The sequence below is a fragment of the Chanos chanos genome, chromosome 2, assembly GCF_902362185.1.
Source record: "Chanos chanos chromosome 2, fChaCha1.1, whole genome shotgun sequence".
Taxonomy (NCBI): Eukaryota; Metazoa; Chordata; class Actinopteri; order Gonorynchiformes; family Chanidae; genus Chanos; species Chanos chanos.
In genome coordinates this window covers 54,561,636-54,578,599 of record NC_044496.1, presented here as the reverse complement: position 1 = coordinate 54,578,599, position 16,964 = coordinate 54,561,636, and the positions used below count along the sequence as shown (strand labels likewise).

The following is a 16,964-nucleotide window of genomic DNA, read 5'->3' as shown; positions in this document are numbered from 1 at the left end:
ATTTGTCAAACTCTACTGCCCAAAAAAAAAAAAAAAATCCATTCAAAATGCATTGAAGCAGTTGTTTATTTTAGTTGTGTACATAATGTGACCCTACACATTCAGCAGTGTAGCACAATACTGAAATGCTTTCAATACGTGTAAATAAAACAACTAGAAATTGTTTGATTGGATTATGTAGGTCTTCATATCATTTGTGACTGAAACCTTAATGAGCTCAGATTTAAGAAACTGTCACAACGAAGCACAGAATAAGGTTTACAAACCTCAATTATGTCCAGACACGCTCATTCAACTGATCTGATTAGACCCGCATGAAGGATCCATTGTGTTTGGGTAATCTGAGGCTGTTTCGTTTAATTTGGTTTCCCTCACTTCATTTAATTTTCTTCTTTTCTTCTAATTTCATAAGAAACAGTGTCTCTGATTTTTTTTTCTGTCACATCAAGAACGTGGAGGTAATATCTGTGAAATGAACCTCTTCCTTGAACACATTTTTACAATTTTTTTTTTAGGCAGAAGACCGTGTTAAATCTATTGGCGTGAAGATGAGAACAAAGCACTGAATTAATCTGATCTGTGAGGTGAAAAGTAAACATTATTTCTGCATCTGGTTGGAAGAGTAACCGAGTCACTCAGGTCTTCTCAGGCCACGGGCCTGGTTTAAGATCGTTCGCTGGCTTCGCCAGCCCAGTGATACAATAAATGTCGATGGGATATTTAGTCAAGTATTTCTGTTTACTGTGAAACGACAGTTAAGCACCAGATAGGAAACTCACAATTAACACTGTCCCGTTGAGCAGCCCGAGATCCATCCATTCATACTCAGGTTAAAAACAGGTTTTGTTGTGGTACATCACACAGCATGCAGTAACACTTAAATCACTTTCAAATCCAAGGAGGTTTCAAAGGTAACATCCAAAGCCCTTTGATTAACAGGATATCCTCTTCAACGCAATTCAAAGCAACTTAGTGACCCCTTTGTTTCTGGTTAATATCAACAGCCAATGGTTGAATATGCCATACAAAAGCTAACCTTTATCCCATGTTTTACATGTGTGAAAGTGAAGGGGGATGGGGGAGAGGGGGGATAGGATGCTGGGCAAAGTGATTTAAAGTGTTTAAAGTTACAAAAACTGTTAAGAACGTAAACCTCGTACATTTCGTCCAAAGTGCAATAACATTAAAGCTTTTTTCTCTTTTGACTTCTCTGTGCTTCTCGAAGAGACCTCATAAACACTGCTTTGTTTCGCTGGAATGAACCTCACTCAAAGGTCATGTGCGTTTAAGCTCCATTGTCCATCTGGCATTTTGAAAACCAGTAAGGGGGCGGGGGGGGGGGGGGGCATTTGAGAGCTCAGCTTGGAGTTGTGTAATCGTTTGGAGAAAACGTGCGTTAACTGGAGTACAATTGTTTAGTTGGGATAGACAACTCTCAAAGAACCCAGTCCATAGTGGACAATGAGCTCTTCGCCCTGTGACTTCACTGTCCGTAACACGCTGACAATTTCCCATTAGTCTGTATTTTTGGACAACTTGAAAAGCAGTCAGTTATACCTTGAACATCTCAGATGCGACAGTATGATGCTGAATTTTGGGTTATATGAAGTATAAATCGGCCGAAATGCTTTCGAATCAGAAATTTAAGTACGTTTCAAATACGCTGATTATTTTCGAACGATAAACACATCTGATCTTTCTCTAACTGCATCAACAAAAGAAGAAGATTTTTTTTTTTCCATTTGAAAAGATTCTGCTGTATTTTGGTAGCAAAATCCAACGTAGTTGTAAAAATGTATTAATCCTACGCATTACACATCATGCATAAATATGTCACTGTTTCATTTTTTTTAAACCTATATAAAACAGACTTCTGTCAGACCACATATCTTACAAACAAAGCCAGGAGGGAGTTTGAAATGAACTTGGATTCCTTGCGTTCAACTGTTTTCCAACCGCTGTGTCACATTTGAGTGGTAGCCAAGGTAGTTCTCTGATACGTCCAGCTCTCCAGATCGCGTGGTATACGTGGAGTCCATGAAAAGAGCAGAAGTTGTGCAATCTCCAGCCGCATCCTCGTACATACGCGTCCCACTGATTCTCTACCGCCAGCCCTTTTATGATTGAGCACTCCACTCAGGCAATTAGAAGGTCGGGGGGGGGGGGGGGGGGGAGCCATTGGGATAATAGTCTGTTACTTTGCAGCAGCATAACCTTATAGGCACAGAGGATTCTTCTTTAGGTCTTTACTGACTTTGTGCATTAACCATACAGGCATCTGTTGGTGAGAGCAAGAGTCACGATTAAAGGTTGTATCGAATGGAACTCAAACAAAAAGTACATTAATGGTGTTCTGAGGGAACCGGAATTCAGGTCTAGTCGGACTGAGATGAGACAATATTGCATTATGCTTATGTAAGGATCCAATATTTAAGAGTACTGTGAATTTCCTTTCCGGAATGTTGATTAAATTAATGATAGACAAATATCAAGGAACAAACCTTCATTTCAGCGGGTTTATGTTTCATTTTCTATGGTCATAGCTAGGTTACTTGTACCTGATAAGAACGACAAAAACAATTCAGCAAAATAATAATTCATTAATCATCAGTCCAAAATCACTTAAAAAATACATAATTTATAGTCAATGAAAATGTGCTGCCACAGCTGCACAGCACTCCTGTTCACTATCATGAAAGCATAATATTTATTTGTCTCTAAAAGGCATGTATTTGGGGCAAGCGACAAAAACAACAGTTCTGAGACTTAAAATGACATCTATGAGTAGTATGTCATGTGAGACCATCAAGAACAAAAACCAGTTTGTTTCATATCAATGCCTCTCTTATTTATCTTCGGTACAGACCCCTCCAGGGGACCTAGAAGGGCATGCAGTGATGTCATGTTTGTGTCAAATGAGTGTCTTGGTGGGAGTCTTAAGACATATTCTGTGCCCTTAACAGAGGTTTGCTATAAAAAAAAAAACGCTTTGTAGCGAGCAAAATATTTTTCTGAGAACTGTTTCTAATATTAGCTCTCTTACCCTCTTTTTCTCTGTCCATGGTTCCCTCACTCTCGCTCCAGGACTGTCCACTGTTGAGCAGTCGGCTCTGGGACTCCCTCAGAGGTTTGGCAGGGAACGGGTGTATCTCTCCACCACTGCAAGTTCCACAGAGATGGAAAAGTGAAAACTTCCATCCGTACAGTAAAAATCAATCGCATGTTTTCAGCTGGTTTGTTTAGTCTTCTTCGTGTTTATGGATTCCACCACCACCAATTCACTATTTCATAACTGGAAGATGATCAGAGTGTTGTGGTATGTATGGTTTGGAATGTAAGTGCACTTAAACACTGTGGTTTGAGCAGTGGCAGGAATGCAAGGGATCATGTTCTGTCTACCCCTCCAGAACGCTCCTTAAGAACTTAAATTTACAGAACTACATTAAAGATGCGGCCCCGTTCAGAGCATGCTTTTCTTCTGACTGATGTCCTTTAACAGATAGGCTTCTACTTACCAACGGGAAGAATTATGGTGCGCACTTGTGTTTGATCTGAATGTTTAAATGCAATCATAATGTACGCTTATGCTGTCTCCGACGCATTTATATTTTATGAGTCATCGGAATGGAGATATATGCAATAAGCAGAGGGGGAGTTTCTCCCTAAGAAATTACAGCTCTCTGAGGGAGAAACACGGATGAGTCTCTCAAGAATGATAACCTTTTGACAGATGGGTTGTGTCCGGATGGAGAGGAAGGCTGCTCCGGATCTTGGTTCACTAGACAGGTGGGGAAGGAGCAGCCGTCACCCAAACTATACAACACAAAACAAAGGAGAGGAATGATTGAGTCCAACAGACCAAATTCAGCCCAAGTATAAAATCCAAGTGGACTCCAAATATACACAGAGTATTATTACTTTAGAGGTGGCTTCAAGTTTTACCTGGAGAACACTGGGAGAAGCCAGTATCTCTTCTCGTCACCAAACACTTGGCGGAAGTTCTTGCTGAGGCCCAAGCTGAAGCCGCTCTTGTCAGTGCCGTGACGGAAAGCCGGGGCACGGAAAGCCTCTGAGAAACAATCACATCATTAACTCGCATTTCCCCCCAACAGAGAGGGTTTGTACCGCTTTCCATCTCATAACTTTTAAGAAGAACAGTGCATCTGAACGATGTAGTTTTATGAGTTTTACGAACATGAACGGCATTTTCACGATGAAAGAACTACCTGAAACAATTTCAACATGTGGGAAGGAGCCTGTGGGAGGAGCCTGTTTCTGGGAATTTAATTGAGCTCTGCATGAAAGTTTTTAAGGGGACCGACACCTTTCAATTTTTGACCAGGTTCTTAGGGACGTGGGTTATTTCACGTCTGGTCATTTTGAGGACGCTGTATGAGTTATGGTTTTCCTCTCACAAAGAGATTTGATGATCTTTGCCTAAGTAGCAGTATGATGCTAATTGTCATGCTCATTAATCTCTTTCTCCTTTTGCGGTATCCCTGCTTTAGTAGTTTTGCTGTTATTCCGTGAAACCAATGTACTGGCTTGTGAACACTATGATTTTGCTTTCACTCACTTGCTCATTATCTAAGCCACTTATCCTGATTAGGGTCGCAGGGGGTGCTGGAGCCTATCCCAGTGTTCATAGGGTGAAAGGCAGGGAAACACCCTGGACAGGTCGCCAGTCCATTACAGGGCAGACACACAGACAAACACACTCACACACACATTCATACCTAAGGGCAATTTAGAGTCTCCAATTTACCTAACCTGCATGTCTTTGGACTGTGGGAGGAAACCGGAGCTCCCGGAGGAAACCCACGCAGACACGGGGAGAACATGCAAACTCCACACAGAAAGGACCCGAACCCGAAACCTTCTTGCTGTGAGGCAACAGCGCTACCCACTGCGCCACCATGCCGCCCCATTTTGCTTTAAGAGGGACAAAAATGAGTATCCAGTAACACACACACACACACAAAAACAATCTTGTTCCTCAGCCTGTTATTCACACACCCATTCTGCCTTCAACTACCTAACTATTTCTAAGCCTCTTAATTCCCTAAGCTCTTAAACTGACACACTCAAGCAGTACCTAGCTAATCCACTCACACCACACTGGGCACAGGTTAACACTGCGAGTCAGTCCTAATGCTCGGTCCAACACTGGCAAAATATACATGAGATGATGACCTAAAAAAAAAAAAAAAAAAAAACCTTTGGAGCAAACCAAACAGAAAGCACTTTAATAGTTGGGGGAGAAGTGCGCTCACCGAGGGTTGATCTGTTTTTGCAGACTAGCCAGCAGTGGTAGGCAAACAGTGAGGCGAGGCTCACTGAAAACATGGAGGCAGCGAAGAACAGGAACATGATGTGGAACTTGGCTTGGGTGTCGGGCAGACCGTTCTGAGAAAACACGTGAGAAAACAGAAAAAATGACAAAACCAGTATCAACACGCTATCCGCCGATACAGCTCTGCCAGTTACACGTCACACGTGTGCTCCGTGTATGTTTTACACGCTTCTGATGAGAATGACAAAACTGAAAAAGAAAAACAAAAAACTACGCTAGTCGCATCTAAGACAGCACCAGTTACGAAAAACGATTTGATCGTCTACATTGTCTGATACTATTTCTACAGCAAACCTAGACAATGTCATGAGATCTGCCCTCAGGTTGACTGTAATCTAGGTCACTATGGTAATGTCTAGGAAGCCCAGCACTGGTAATGAGTTTTCATCACCGGTGACAGCGATTGGCTGAACGACTCGTACCCAGTACTCTTTCAGACGGTCATGGGCTTTACCCTCAGCCTTGCAGATAAATCAAAACACATGTATACGGTGAAAACAAATAAATAAACAACAACTTTTTTTTCTCTTTTTTTGATTTGTTGTTAATGTATGAATGAAATGTATGAATACTGTTGTTAGTATACTGATCTCAGTATTACTGTTACTGAAAATAAAATGATTAAAAAAGAGAAACTGCAACAATAATAACAATACAAAGAAGAAGAATGACAGCGACAACAACCACAACAACAACAATAGTAATAATAAATGTAAAGCATTTTAATGAGATAAAAAGAGTGACTTGTGAGCCAGTCGGAGATAAATAACACTTACAGTCCAAAATTTGATGAAATACTGCAAATCTGTGGCAGTGATGAACAGGCAGTACAGTAAAGAATATGCTAGAAAAAGCATAAAAAACTTGTAGTTGGAGAAGCCCACACAGTTATTCACCCTGCAAACAGAGAGAAAAAATGCAAATGCCAGGAGATACGGGGAAAAAATACTGGCTTCAAATGAAACAAAAACAACAGAGACAACAGAACAATAGCCAGCCTTGCACTTCATTAAAAATTATCTGTTTTCCGAATATTATAAAATAATCTGCAACCTTACCAGCTGGAACAAACATTTCGGTGTAAAATATGTCTCAATATACCTTGATGATATTATGCTGACAATGATGATATATAGGTATGCATTCCTTCTTTTGAAAAAAACAAAAACAAAAAAAACAATCTTCTATTTTTGCTCTTACTTTGTTGATAATTTACTGAGTTGGTACATACCATGGACAGTGGTGATCCATCTTCAGAATGCACCTGATAGAGAAACATTGGCTATTTCAGCAATGCAGAAGCTTGAGTCATCATTACACAGTCATAAAAAAAAAAAAAAAAACGCAAAATGAAAACAGAGAGCCATACTTGTCACACACTGAGCAATGATGACATCGATCTGGCTTCACCAGCTGGCAGTGATCACAGAACCGAATGGCTAAAGACAAACAGTTTGTTAGGGCTTCTGCTGTCAAGATCAACAAAGCTTTCACAACAGTCAGACGGATTTAGAACAAATTAATAAATGCATAAAAAAAAACAAAAAAAAAAAAACAAGTCAAAGTGTTCAAGGCGTTCATTGTCAGATTTGAACCACTGAATTTAATTTTTTTTTTTTTTTGCTTCATTATTCCAGAGACAGGTTCGGGTGCTTTCTACTGTCATATAACCACGTGTAACTGATTGAAAATGAAGTGTGGTTTGTTGATAGCGGGCAGATACACTGTGGAGCGATGCATCTACCTCCAGACATTGTGCGAGTATAGATTGGTAAATCCTTGGCTATCCGGCGTAGAATCTCCTGCTGAGATTCGCCTCGATCTTCCCGCTCCAGCAGTTCTTTGTCAGAGTATGACAGGTGGAACTGTGGAGAAGGCGGAGGGAAAAATAAGGTTCTCTTGGTATCTCATTCTTTGCCTTTCATTCTAATACCCCCCCCCCATCCTTTCACTTTGATAAAAGACCACACAGAGAGCCTTACAGAGAAATAATCCAGTGAGCTGCAGAAGCCGGTCTTCTAGAGAGACTTTCTGTATTAACTCTACCAGTACATGCAATGCACCAGGTTTGATTTTCTCTGGTATGTACAGCGACAGTACGAAAACTTTATCAAATATGGGTTTTCAGGCATTTTATGATTGCATCCCAAAACCCAATAACTAAAGCCTTCCATCTGATAACAGACACTAAGATAAAGCAATATTACTTTTTTTTTTAGCAATATCACTGTTCCACTACAGCCCCATGTGAGGTTTCTAAGAAACAAAACACTCCTCTCAGTTATGATACCTATATATTACACATATTTTGACATTTTTCAAGTTATTGTGGAAAGATTCCAGGAGATAAACATTCTACTTTAAAGTAAACACTCATCTTACAATCAAGATTTCAGCCCATTTTTTTTTTAAAGTAATTCTGTTTTTGCTAGAGCGTAGGTATTTCACTTGACCTGAAAGCTAGTGTCATATCTCTCCTCTCAATCACCCCTTACCATTGTCCAAGTATTTATATTTTCAAATTAGGGAAAGTTGCAAAAAACTTTCCTTAAAATCTGTTTGTGTTTAAAATGATGGCACAGATCTCATGGCTGTCAAAGCACATTGGTGGCTGAACAGAGTGGTTCACAAGTGTGTGTTTTTCAGGCAATGAGAAACTAGGCCATCTAGTCTCATCGTCTTCATCTTCATGACGACTGAGAATTCTCATCAGGCTGCGCTTATGCTTTACACACTCACACACACAAACACACACACAAAAAAAAATCTCAGTGTGACCCTCTTCTCGCTGTGGCTGAGAACAAGTAAACACATCCTCGCCTCTCTCAAAGGAGAAATCAACACACACTCACCTCTTTCAGAGGAGTCATGGGCTTGGTGAAGACTGTTTGCCAATACGCCCACACGAACATGATGAAAAACACATGATAAACCAAGAGATATACAACTAGAGACAAACAAACACACACACACACACACAGAACAGTTAGAATGATTATACTATTCATAACTTTGTGAGTTCTTGTATCATCCTTATGTAACACAATGATATAATAATTCACTATGTGTATCTAATTTGTCCAAAAGTTTTTCCAAATGAATATCATTATATTATATCATTACATCATTTTCTCCCCTCACTCTGTCTGTGGAGTCTGGTTGCTTTTTGTGTGCAGACAGACAGATTTTATGGAAACATTAGAGTATAACAAGGTTTGATGCTCTCAGTAACTGTCAGATGGAAGAGATGGCTGAATGCCTTGATAAGTACTCCTGTAAAAAAAAAAACTACTCTGTCAGCAGATGAGCAAATTCTGGGAGCAAAAGCACGTTTGTCTGTTCACTTCCAAGGTTTTTCTCATCTCTTCGTCTCAGAGGCCTGTTATAGCATTGACATGCTGCACAGATAAGAGAAGGACATTGTGGGAAGCGAAATAACTTGAGAACACACAAGTCTTCAGTCAGTTACAGCTCTTTACTTCTGAGGAAGGTATGTCACGCATATAAGAGAGCTAAAGAAGTGGCTAGCGCCAACACGTGAGAGACAGTGAAATGAGATTTGATTGGCCATCCAACAACTTCACGTGTTTCATTTTAGAATGAAATACTATATACTTTACAGAAAAACTGGATTGCGATCATGATTGTTTGATTGAAGAATTACTGAAGCAAAAAAAAAAAGAAAAAGCATACTCACTTTTTTCTCCAATGTTTTCAATAGATTCTAGGAAAAAGAAAGAAATACACTTCTAAATCATCAGCAGAAAAATGAAATACAATCACGACTCAGCAAGGATCGTCCGACGCAAAAGAGCATCTTATAAAACATACATCTCCGTTCCTTAAGCTACGTTTCCACTTAGATGAATGGCTTTATGGGCCTTTTAAAGGTGAATGAGGAAACCCTTATGCGTTACATAGCTGAGTGTGTGTGTGTACTACACACTTTTCTAAACACACTGTCTATGAATGTTGAGAGTGGTAGCCGCCCCACTGGGACGCAAGCAGCTGACAAGAGGGCCTGATCAGCGTGTGAGTCTACATCTAGAGTCCTGTCAGTTCCTGGTGCTTCTCTACCACACACACACACACACACACACACACACGGTGAGCAGAAGAGAGGGAAGCAGAACGGTCGTGACAGGGCAGACTGCCAGAGAGAAGCCTTTCTGGCAGCACAATGAATGGTAAAAGGAAATTCTGGCTCTTAAATACCAACTGACCACTGACATATCAGTGATCAGATGAACTTCCACAGACACATCGCAGGGCATCATCTGAGCTTTTGTCTTAATGACCTGATTTCTGTCATTAACCAACAATATTTTTTATCAGCTTGAGCTCCACAACACCACAGTGTGTAATTAGAATATCCCAACGCAATCATGTTTTTGTGTTCCAGATCAAATTGAGTAAATTAATGCCAGGTTACTAAAAAAATAAATAAAACTGTGCGGTGAAGTGATATTTTGCAATAATAAACGGGTCAAGACGTAATTGCCTCAGGGATGGTTTTGACAGGCAAGGCAATAAGATAAGCTTGGGACAAATTGACGATACACACAGGATAACCTTTGTTTAGCTTTGTCCCTCAAACTCACAAAGCTCTGGTATGCTATAAAGGCTGATTCACTGGTTAATTTGTACATTTGTTTCACTACAATTACTATGAATTGATTTGCAATAAGCATAGGAATGGTGGCTAATTAGGGCTGGACTTTTTGTCTGTTATTACCTTGGGAAATTAAAACATTTTGAAGTTTAGTCTTCTCCCTAATTAACCAAGATAATAACCATACTGTAGCTAAAGCCAAGTTTCTTTTCACTGTCACAGCCATGAAAAACAATCCTAACTTTGATGCATAAAAACCTCAGCAAAGGAAATGCCATAGGCAGTAGACCCAAAACTACCCATAAGTGGTTTAGAATCAAAGAAAGTCTCTACTTTGCAAGCTCCATTTGAGAAATGAAACAGAATAGGCCTACTTTGTTTCAGTAGCCACTTCATAACTTCAAAGACATGTTCTACAGTTAATATTCATTTTGAATCATCCCTTTGTCTTACTTTTGGAAGCTACTAACTTGTTATATACTCTTTACCTTGGAATACCCAGAGATCATAATTCAATTCAGTTTTACTGAGATATTTCTTGAAGTGATAATTGTCTCGAGCGCCCAACTCATAAATGATTGTGAAAACAGCTGGAGGAGTGACTACACCTCATTTTCGAGGTTTTCGTGTCTGGCTCGCCACACGCTAAAAGCAAAAATACTCTGCTCTGGTCGTGAAGAATTCATCATCTGAAAACTATGCCTGAAACTGATGGTTAGTTTGCATGTCAAAGCTACATAATATCACAAAACGTCTGGGCGCCTAACTGCAGCCCAGTATAAGGAGGGTTATTAACTCAGCAACGACAAAGCGGTTAGGGCGGATCTCTGGCTCAGACATATCACTCATAAAGCACGTCTACTGGACAGATCAGTCTAATAAATCTTATTATTTCTCATTAATATGCTTCATGACCAACTCACAGTTGCTTTTTATAGAGCGGTATGATTCTATTTTTATGACACATCGTAAGGAAAAATAAACTAACCATCAATTCAGGAAAATAAATTGAGGACTGTGAGCTATCATCAATTTATTTTAACAGCCGGCACTGTGGTAACAGTCTGAGACTGGAGACGAACGTAAAGTTCACTAGATTGTAACCTAAAGGAATGCAGGAACACGGGAAGTAATACAGCATATCTCCAGGCTGCTGAGGCCAGCTTGCGAAGGTGACTTCTCATCTTGAGAGGTGCTGAGCACGTGGGGAGAGCTCATTTTAAATCAATTATAACGGTGTCAATAGGAACAATGGAATGGCTGCTTTCTGGACGTTGCAACATTTTATAACGTGCCCTATTTTGAACTCAGTGACAAGTTTGTCCTCCTCACGAACCGGTTTCTTTGTGTCAGATCAATAAACAAGTATCAGATCATCATTGTGGGTTTAAAATAAAACGCACAACCACGAACATGAGATTGTTATTCAATAGACAGGCATCATTCCGCATGTTTATTCGAGTCAGAGCTGTGACTCAACAGTTTTAATGTCGGGGATTCACGTTCTTTGACGTGTAAGTGAGACTACATTGACCCATTCTTGGTTATTATGTGGGTAGCCGCATGCACAAGCCTGTGAGTAACAGTACATTTCAAAACATTTAATACGTTGATCTACACACTACTCGAGCAAAGAAGAAAATGTATAGTAATACAGCAGCACAATCACATGTTAATTAGACTTGAATTCAGCATACATCACGTCTCTCTTTTCTACACGGCAAGTTCAACAGCAAAATAGTTACAGTGAAAGCCTTACCTATACAGAGCATGGCAACATAGGCGTAGTAGGACCATGCCACAATTAAGCAAATAAACAGGACGGGAATCCAATACAGAACTCTCTGACAGCTCCGTTTGACGCTGCGCGAACCCGACGGCGCCATCTTCTACCTAGTGACCAAACTGGTCAAAATTTGAAGTTTTTTTTTCCACCCGTGTCACTGCATTGGTTATGATTAAAGCGCACGATAAGCCCTAACGTGGCTTCCTTCAGTTCTCCTTAAAGCGTCAGTGGGACGTTCAGTCTTGATTGCGGTGCGAAAATAACAGTTCCGCCCCTTTCAAGTTGCCATGACGCTCCTGGGGATGCAGGTCTCTGTACATGTGCGACACTACAACACTGTACCCAACATGCAGTTGTAAAGTGGCAGGAGAGTCTGGTAGTAATCATTCACAGTTGCCAAAATAGCATGCCGGGAACATTTCCGCTGTTCGCGCAGAACTGCCGTAATGGACTGTTTAAAGGAGATCATTTAGGTGATGGTCAAAAAACAACGGAGATTCAAAAAAAAAGAAGAAGAACACGATTCCTCGACTGGTGCAACAACAACAACAATAGCCTTCAGGTAAAAGAGAAGATTAAAAACAAAGAATGAAGATTTAAAAAGTAATAATTTCCCCCCACTGACTGAGTTAGACTCCGCGTGCTGTGTTAGGGATGTGTTGCTGAACAATAAAAACAACACAAACCATTACAGTCGCTCTTAAAATGATTCATTTCTGAACACAAACACAGGGGAATTCTAACATCTGCTTAAAACAGTTAATAATTACTTCACTGTATTTTCTACAATCTGCTCTCATTTACTAAAACACAGTTTTAGAGTTGTGAGTATTCAAATAATGAGAACAATGGGTGAACAAATTCATGAAAAGATCAGCTCAATTCAGCATTATTCAGTCCACTTGCTGTTTTAAATCCAGCTTTGCTCTGAACGGCCTACCATACAATTTTTCAATGTTTATAGTTTTCACAATATTGTTTATATTTCCAACATGCAACACAATACATCACAGCTAATATATCATTCTGAAACTCTATTGACTAATGTATTAAGTGAGAAATATATATATATATATATATATATATATATATATATATATATATATATATATATATATATATATATATATATATAAAATATCAGTAACTTTATGATTACATAACAATTGTTTCAAAATACTGAGGACACATTTGAACATCTTATAGTACGGTTGATCTGCACAAATTGATCTGTATGTATAGCTTGTCATGAATTATTAGATAAATCACTGCTAATGTTTCAAACACACAACACAAGAGAGTTTGGGAGCTCATCTGTTCAGCTGGCAGTGAACAGGCTCTGAGAAAGCATGTTAGCAATGCGCTCACTGTATAGGCAGATTAACTGGCTTAGAAAACCAATGGACTCAGACAGAACAATTATCCAAAGTAGCAGCAAGGCCTGGATGGAGGCAAGCCTTTTCACTGATTAATGCAAATGGACAATAAGACATCAGAGTTGTTTTACATCAAATACATAGATGCACCAAGTAGCAGAATAAATAAACAAATAAATAAATACACTCTCTTTGCTTTGCATCCGAAAAAAAGAAGAAAAAAAAAATCAACACTGGACAATTGATCTTCACCAACATGACAGACCAGGGCTGGGGTACACACCAATAGGTGAAGGGATTGTGGCCTGAGATATTTACTAATGAGACATAAGCAACCCTGAAAGTGTCAAATCATTTCACCTCCACAAATTATTGCGTTTTACACTTTTGTCCCTCCTGGGCTTAGTTAAAGGGTTTAGTTGTCATAGGCACCAGTTGTGGTAAAACTTCCTGAAAGGACCTGGATACATATCAATCAGTGTGCAAATTCATATAATTCATTTCACCTCATTTGTGACAGCTCCATGAAAAGGGTGAGTAGTGACATCTTCGATAGACATAGGACTTGTAAACGTTTACAGAGCAACAATTTAGCTGTAACAGATTTTACCAGGATGTCACCTAGACCTTTTGGCTTTGTATTTCATATGATCAAATGTCTAAAGTCAAATGGCTTGGCCTAATTAGTATTCCCCGGAGGTAGTTTGTTCAACGATGAAGTACAAAGGCAATAGCTAGAGGTTCATGAGTGTGGTGACTTTCACTGAGGACTGTCACATTTCTTGACCCTTCCTCGCTGGGATGACATAGGTCAAGTCTTGAGCAGGATATTATCCTAATTACAGGGGGGAAAAAAAATCATGAATGTAAATTAATGCAGCTGTGAGCCTTATCAAACCACTTAATCTGTGTAGCCGAAGAAGTCTGGTATTCATTTACAGAACGGACAATAAACAAGTTTTCAGATAGTGGTAAAAGGCTACAGCTAGAGTATACGGGTTGGATTATCCACTGAATGTCTCAAAAAGTGCCCGGCAAAGCAGTTACTGTATATGTTAAGATTTCATCCCATTTGTTTACTTGTATAATCAGTACATTTTATACTGAAATACCTGCATTTTTATAAATCAAAAATATATATGGGAACAGGCAGTAGATTACACAAACAGAACCATTTGAACTGAATGTGCATCAGGATTGTTCTCCCTCCCGCTGTAGCAGTGCCTACTAATGTAAGCAGGGTTACTCTGGTATCTGTTTATCAGGCATTAATATTACAAGGTAATTTGACGCTGGTGCAAATGCTTCAGCCGTGACACACTTTGAGAATCAGCTCGGCTCTGAGGTGGCTAAGAATAATTTCTCCAAATCTCCCAAGAAGAGTCACACATTAACTAGGCATTTTGCGAGTTTTGTAAAGGAATTTCACTTAAGATTATACGTAATTCTATGAGACATTTCAGAAAATGTCACCATAATTTCAGTAAAGGAAACAGGGGAAATAGGGCGGTAGAGATAAATTGAAGACTGCTGTTTTTCATTACAATTAAAATCTGTTCCAAACATATAAATGTAAACATACTTATCTTCTGGATAGTTCCTTTTTCATACAGGCTTTGAAAGAGGTGAATCTTTCTTCACCATGGTGTCCCTGCAGTCAGAATGAATGAGAGTTAACCATGTAGTCAGATTTTCATTGTTCTGCTATAATGAGAGATCCAAGAGGTAATTTATAAAATAATGTGTCATTTAGATTGTGCTGACAACAATAACTGCCATGTTATTTGAATAAAGAGAAGTTCACTTTGTGACCACTAGGTGACAGCAACTCTTCAAAAAAAATTGCTCCTCTATTAGATAAACTTGTGGTGTTTTTCGATTGAATACACATAAAAATAGGTAGAACGACAGTGAGTGTCTAAATAAATGTAGCTATCTATGTGAATGTATAATATATATGCGGAAAATGACAAAAAATGCTTAGAAACGCATTCATTTCACCTAATAAAAACAACCCACCATATGAACCATCTGTCCTGAGAATGCTTCCTGAGCCAAATTAGAGCTCATATGTACCAGACATCAGTGCATAAACCTGATGTTCTGAGAGTCACATTCTGTTCATATATATTTCTTCAGGATTAAGAGAGGCACAAACTGATCACAAATAAGAGAACAGTCCTACCCTGAGAAATGTGATACACACACAACCCCACAGCTAAAATGGACCTAGCCGGATTAGAGGCTATACAGTCTAATGTGTGAGAGGAAATCAGAGAAACAAATGGTATTTCTCAGGTGAAATCCGGCCACTGTTTGAAGCCTTGACCCAAGCTTCTGAGCGGCGTGTTTAATACTCTCCAACTCTCAGCAGACCGTATTTTATTCTGACTGGGAGTCCCTCCGGTCACCTGTGCGGTTGTAAAAGCAAGATAAACGGCGTTTGCACAACCCCCAAAGGAGAAACGCTCGCCCTCCTCCTGCATTTTTTACCCATGAGCCACGGTGAAGGCGATCTTTCATGATGCCGATGAACTCCTTATAGCTCAGCTGGTCATCGTGGTCCACGTCAAATATCTTAAAGATGGTCCTAACGAGATGCTCCGTTAGTTTCAGGCCCGTCGCCACGTAGACCGCGCGAGCAAACTCGTCTTAGAGATGATAAATTGAAACAAACAAAAAAAAAAACCCAAAAGAGATAAGAACGATTTGAGTCGAGGGTTTATATAAACCCTACTCTGTTATACATAAACCCTAAAGCTAGAGCAGAAAAACACTACAATCACTCAATCTGCTCGCGGTTTACCTTGTCCGATCGATCGATTTGCAAAATTATACATCTGCATGGCGATAGCGAAATCCTCCAGGTTGTTGAGGAACTGGAAAAAGGATCTGAATTCATCAAAAGTGATTCCCTGTGAAAAAAAAAAGAAAAGAAAGAGAAGAAAAAGAAAAAGAGAATGAAAAAAAGATCCAGTCCACAACTAGTTGACAAAAATGAATGCGTATCTTATTTTTTATAACATTGTTTTTGTTGTATTCCCTAAGTCACTTCATCTGAAACTACACTTAAGAAGCACTGGCATCTGTTTCAATAAATATACATTGATTTAGGCACCGCAAGTCACTCATTTCTTCTGAGAAAAAAAGAAAACTCATCTGCACCTGTCAGGCTTCCTGAATTCATAAAACCCCAAAATGTAACAGACATGAATATGTAAGAAACACATTCTCCCCGAGTGGGTCGGTTGTGGTGAACGAGTGATAACATATTTCACGTTATCTGGTCCAGACTCGTGTGTTTTATGATTTAAAAAGAAAAAAAAAACTAAACAAAAAAAAAAAAAAGCGTCTGTCGCACTGATGGCAAACACATAAAGAAAACGACTCTCTGAAAGATGTCTCAATGTTGAAAAATAATCTTCCAGATAATGCAACACTTTGCACAACATAAAACTGGGACCCTCTTTAACTCCTCATACGAAGGAGAGAAGCCTTTAGTGTGTGAAGGACCTTGAAGGCAACAGAGAGATAAGAGGCCCGAGAGGAGAAAATAAAGAGGAGTCAAACCGTCAACGCGCACATCAGGATTCGCCCTTACAATGCACAAGTAGAGCTGTCAACGCCTTGGGCCTGCTGCTTTTAAGAAAGGGTCGACTTGTTTGTAGACATTTCTAAAGAAGATTAACCTGATACTTGCATAAACAAAAACAAAGGGGACGTATTCAAAACATCTCGCGAACGACAGAATACCTACACATCAGCCCTATTCGTTTTCGCTCATCCGTTTCAAGGTACTAGACTTGAGTCTTTTTTACAGAGCCCTTCAAACAACCA

At 39.5% G+C, this 16,964-nt stretch overlaps 2 protein-coding genes across 2 annotated transcripts in view; both read right to left on the bottom strand.

Annotated features, from left to right (window-relative positions):
• Window positions 1-2,517: 2,517 nt before the first annotated feature.
• On the bottom strand, window positions 2,518-11,851 carry zdhhc2 (zDHHC palmitoyltransferase 2). Its single transcript, XM_030765961.1, has 12 exons — window positions 11,725-11,851; window positions 9,051-9,077; window positions 8,206-8,300; window positions 7,098-7,218; window positions 6,723-6,792; window positions 6,585-6,617; window positions 6,130-6,250; window positions 5,274-5,406; window positions 3,943-4,069; window positions 3,721-3,813; window positions 3,044-3,159; window positions 2,518-2,558 (listed from the first exon to the last, which is right to left on the bottom strand). Exons 1-12 carry the CDS (start codon window positions 11,849-11,851, stop codon window positions 2,518-2,520), a joined length of 1,104 nt encoding a protein of 367 aa, XP_030621821.1.
• A 1,905-nt stretch (window positions 11,852-13,756) lies between these two features.
• The window catches only part of micu3b (mitochondrial calcium uptake family, member 3b), a 16,366-nt gene continuing 13,158 nt past the window's right edge, over window positions 13,757-16,964 (bottom strand). The window contains exons 12-15 of the mRNA XM_030765570.1: window positions 15,934-16,042; window positions 15,621-15,778; window positions 14,710-14,778; window positions 13,757-13,962 (exon numbers count right to left, since the gene is read on the bottom strand). Of these exons, the coding sequence (XP_030621430.1) occupies window positions 14,710-14,778; window positions 15,621-15,778; window positions 15,934-16,042 (336 nt within the window). The 3' untranslated portion in view covers window positions 13,757-13,962. The remainder of the gene's footprint in view (window positions 13,963-14,709; window positions 14,779-15,620; window positions 15,779-15,933; window positions 16,043-16,964) is intronic.

Excerpts from the sequence above, each read along its gene's own strand:
- zdhhc2 (XM_030765961.1), bottom strand. The coding sequence starts at position 11,851 with ATGGCGCCGTCGGGTTCGCGCAGCGTCAAACGGAGCTGTCAGAGAGTT. Across the intron at positions 6,618-6,722 it reads CATTGCTCAGTGTGTGACAA|GTGCATTCTGAAGATGGATC; the intron begins GTATGGCTCTCT and ends TTTCTCTATCAG. Across the intron at positions 2,559-3,043 it reads CATGGACAGAGAAAAAGAGG|GTACAAGTAACCTAGCTATG; the intron begins GTAAGAGAGCTA and ends CGTTCTTATCAG.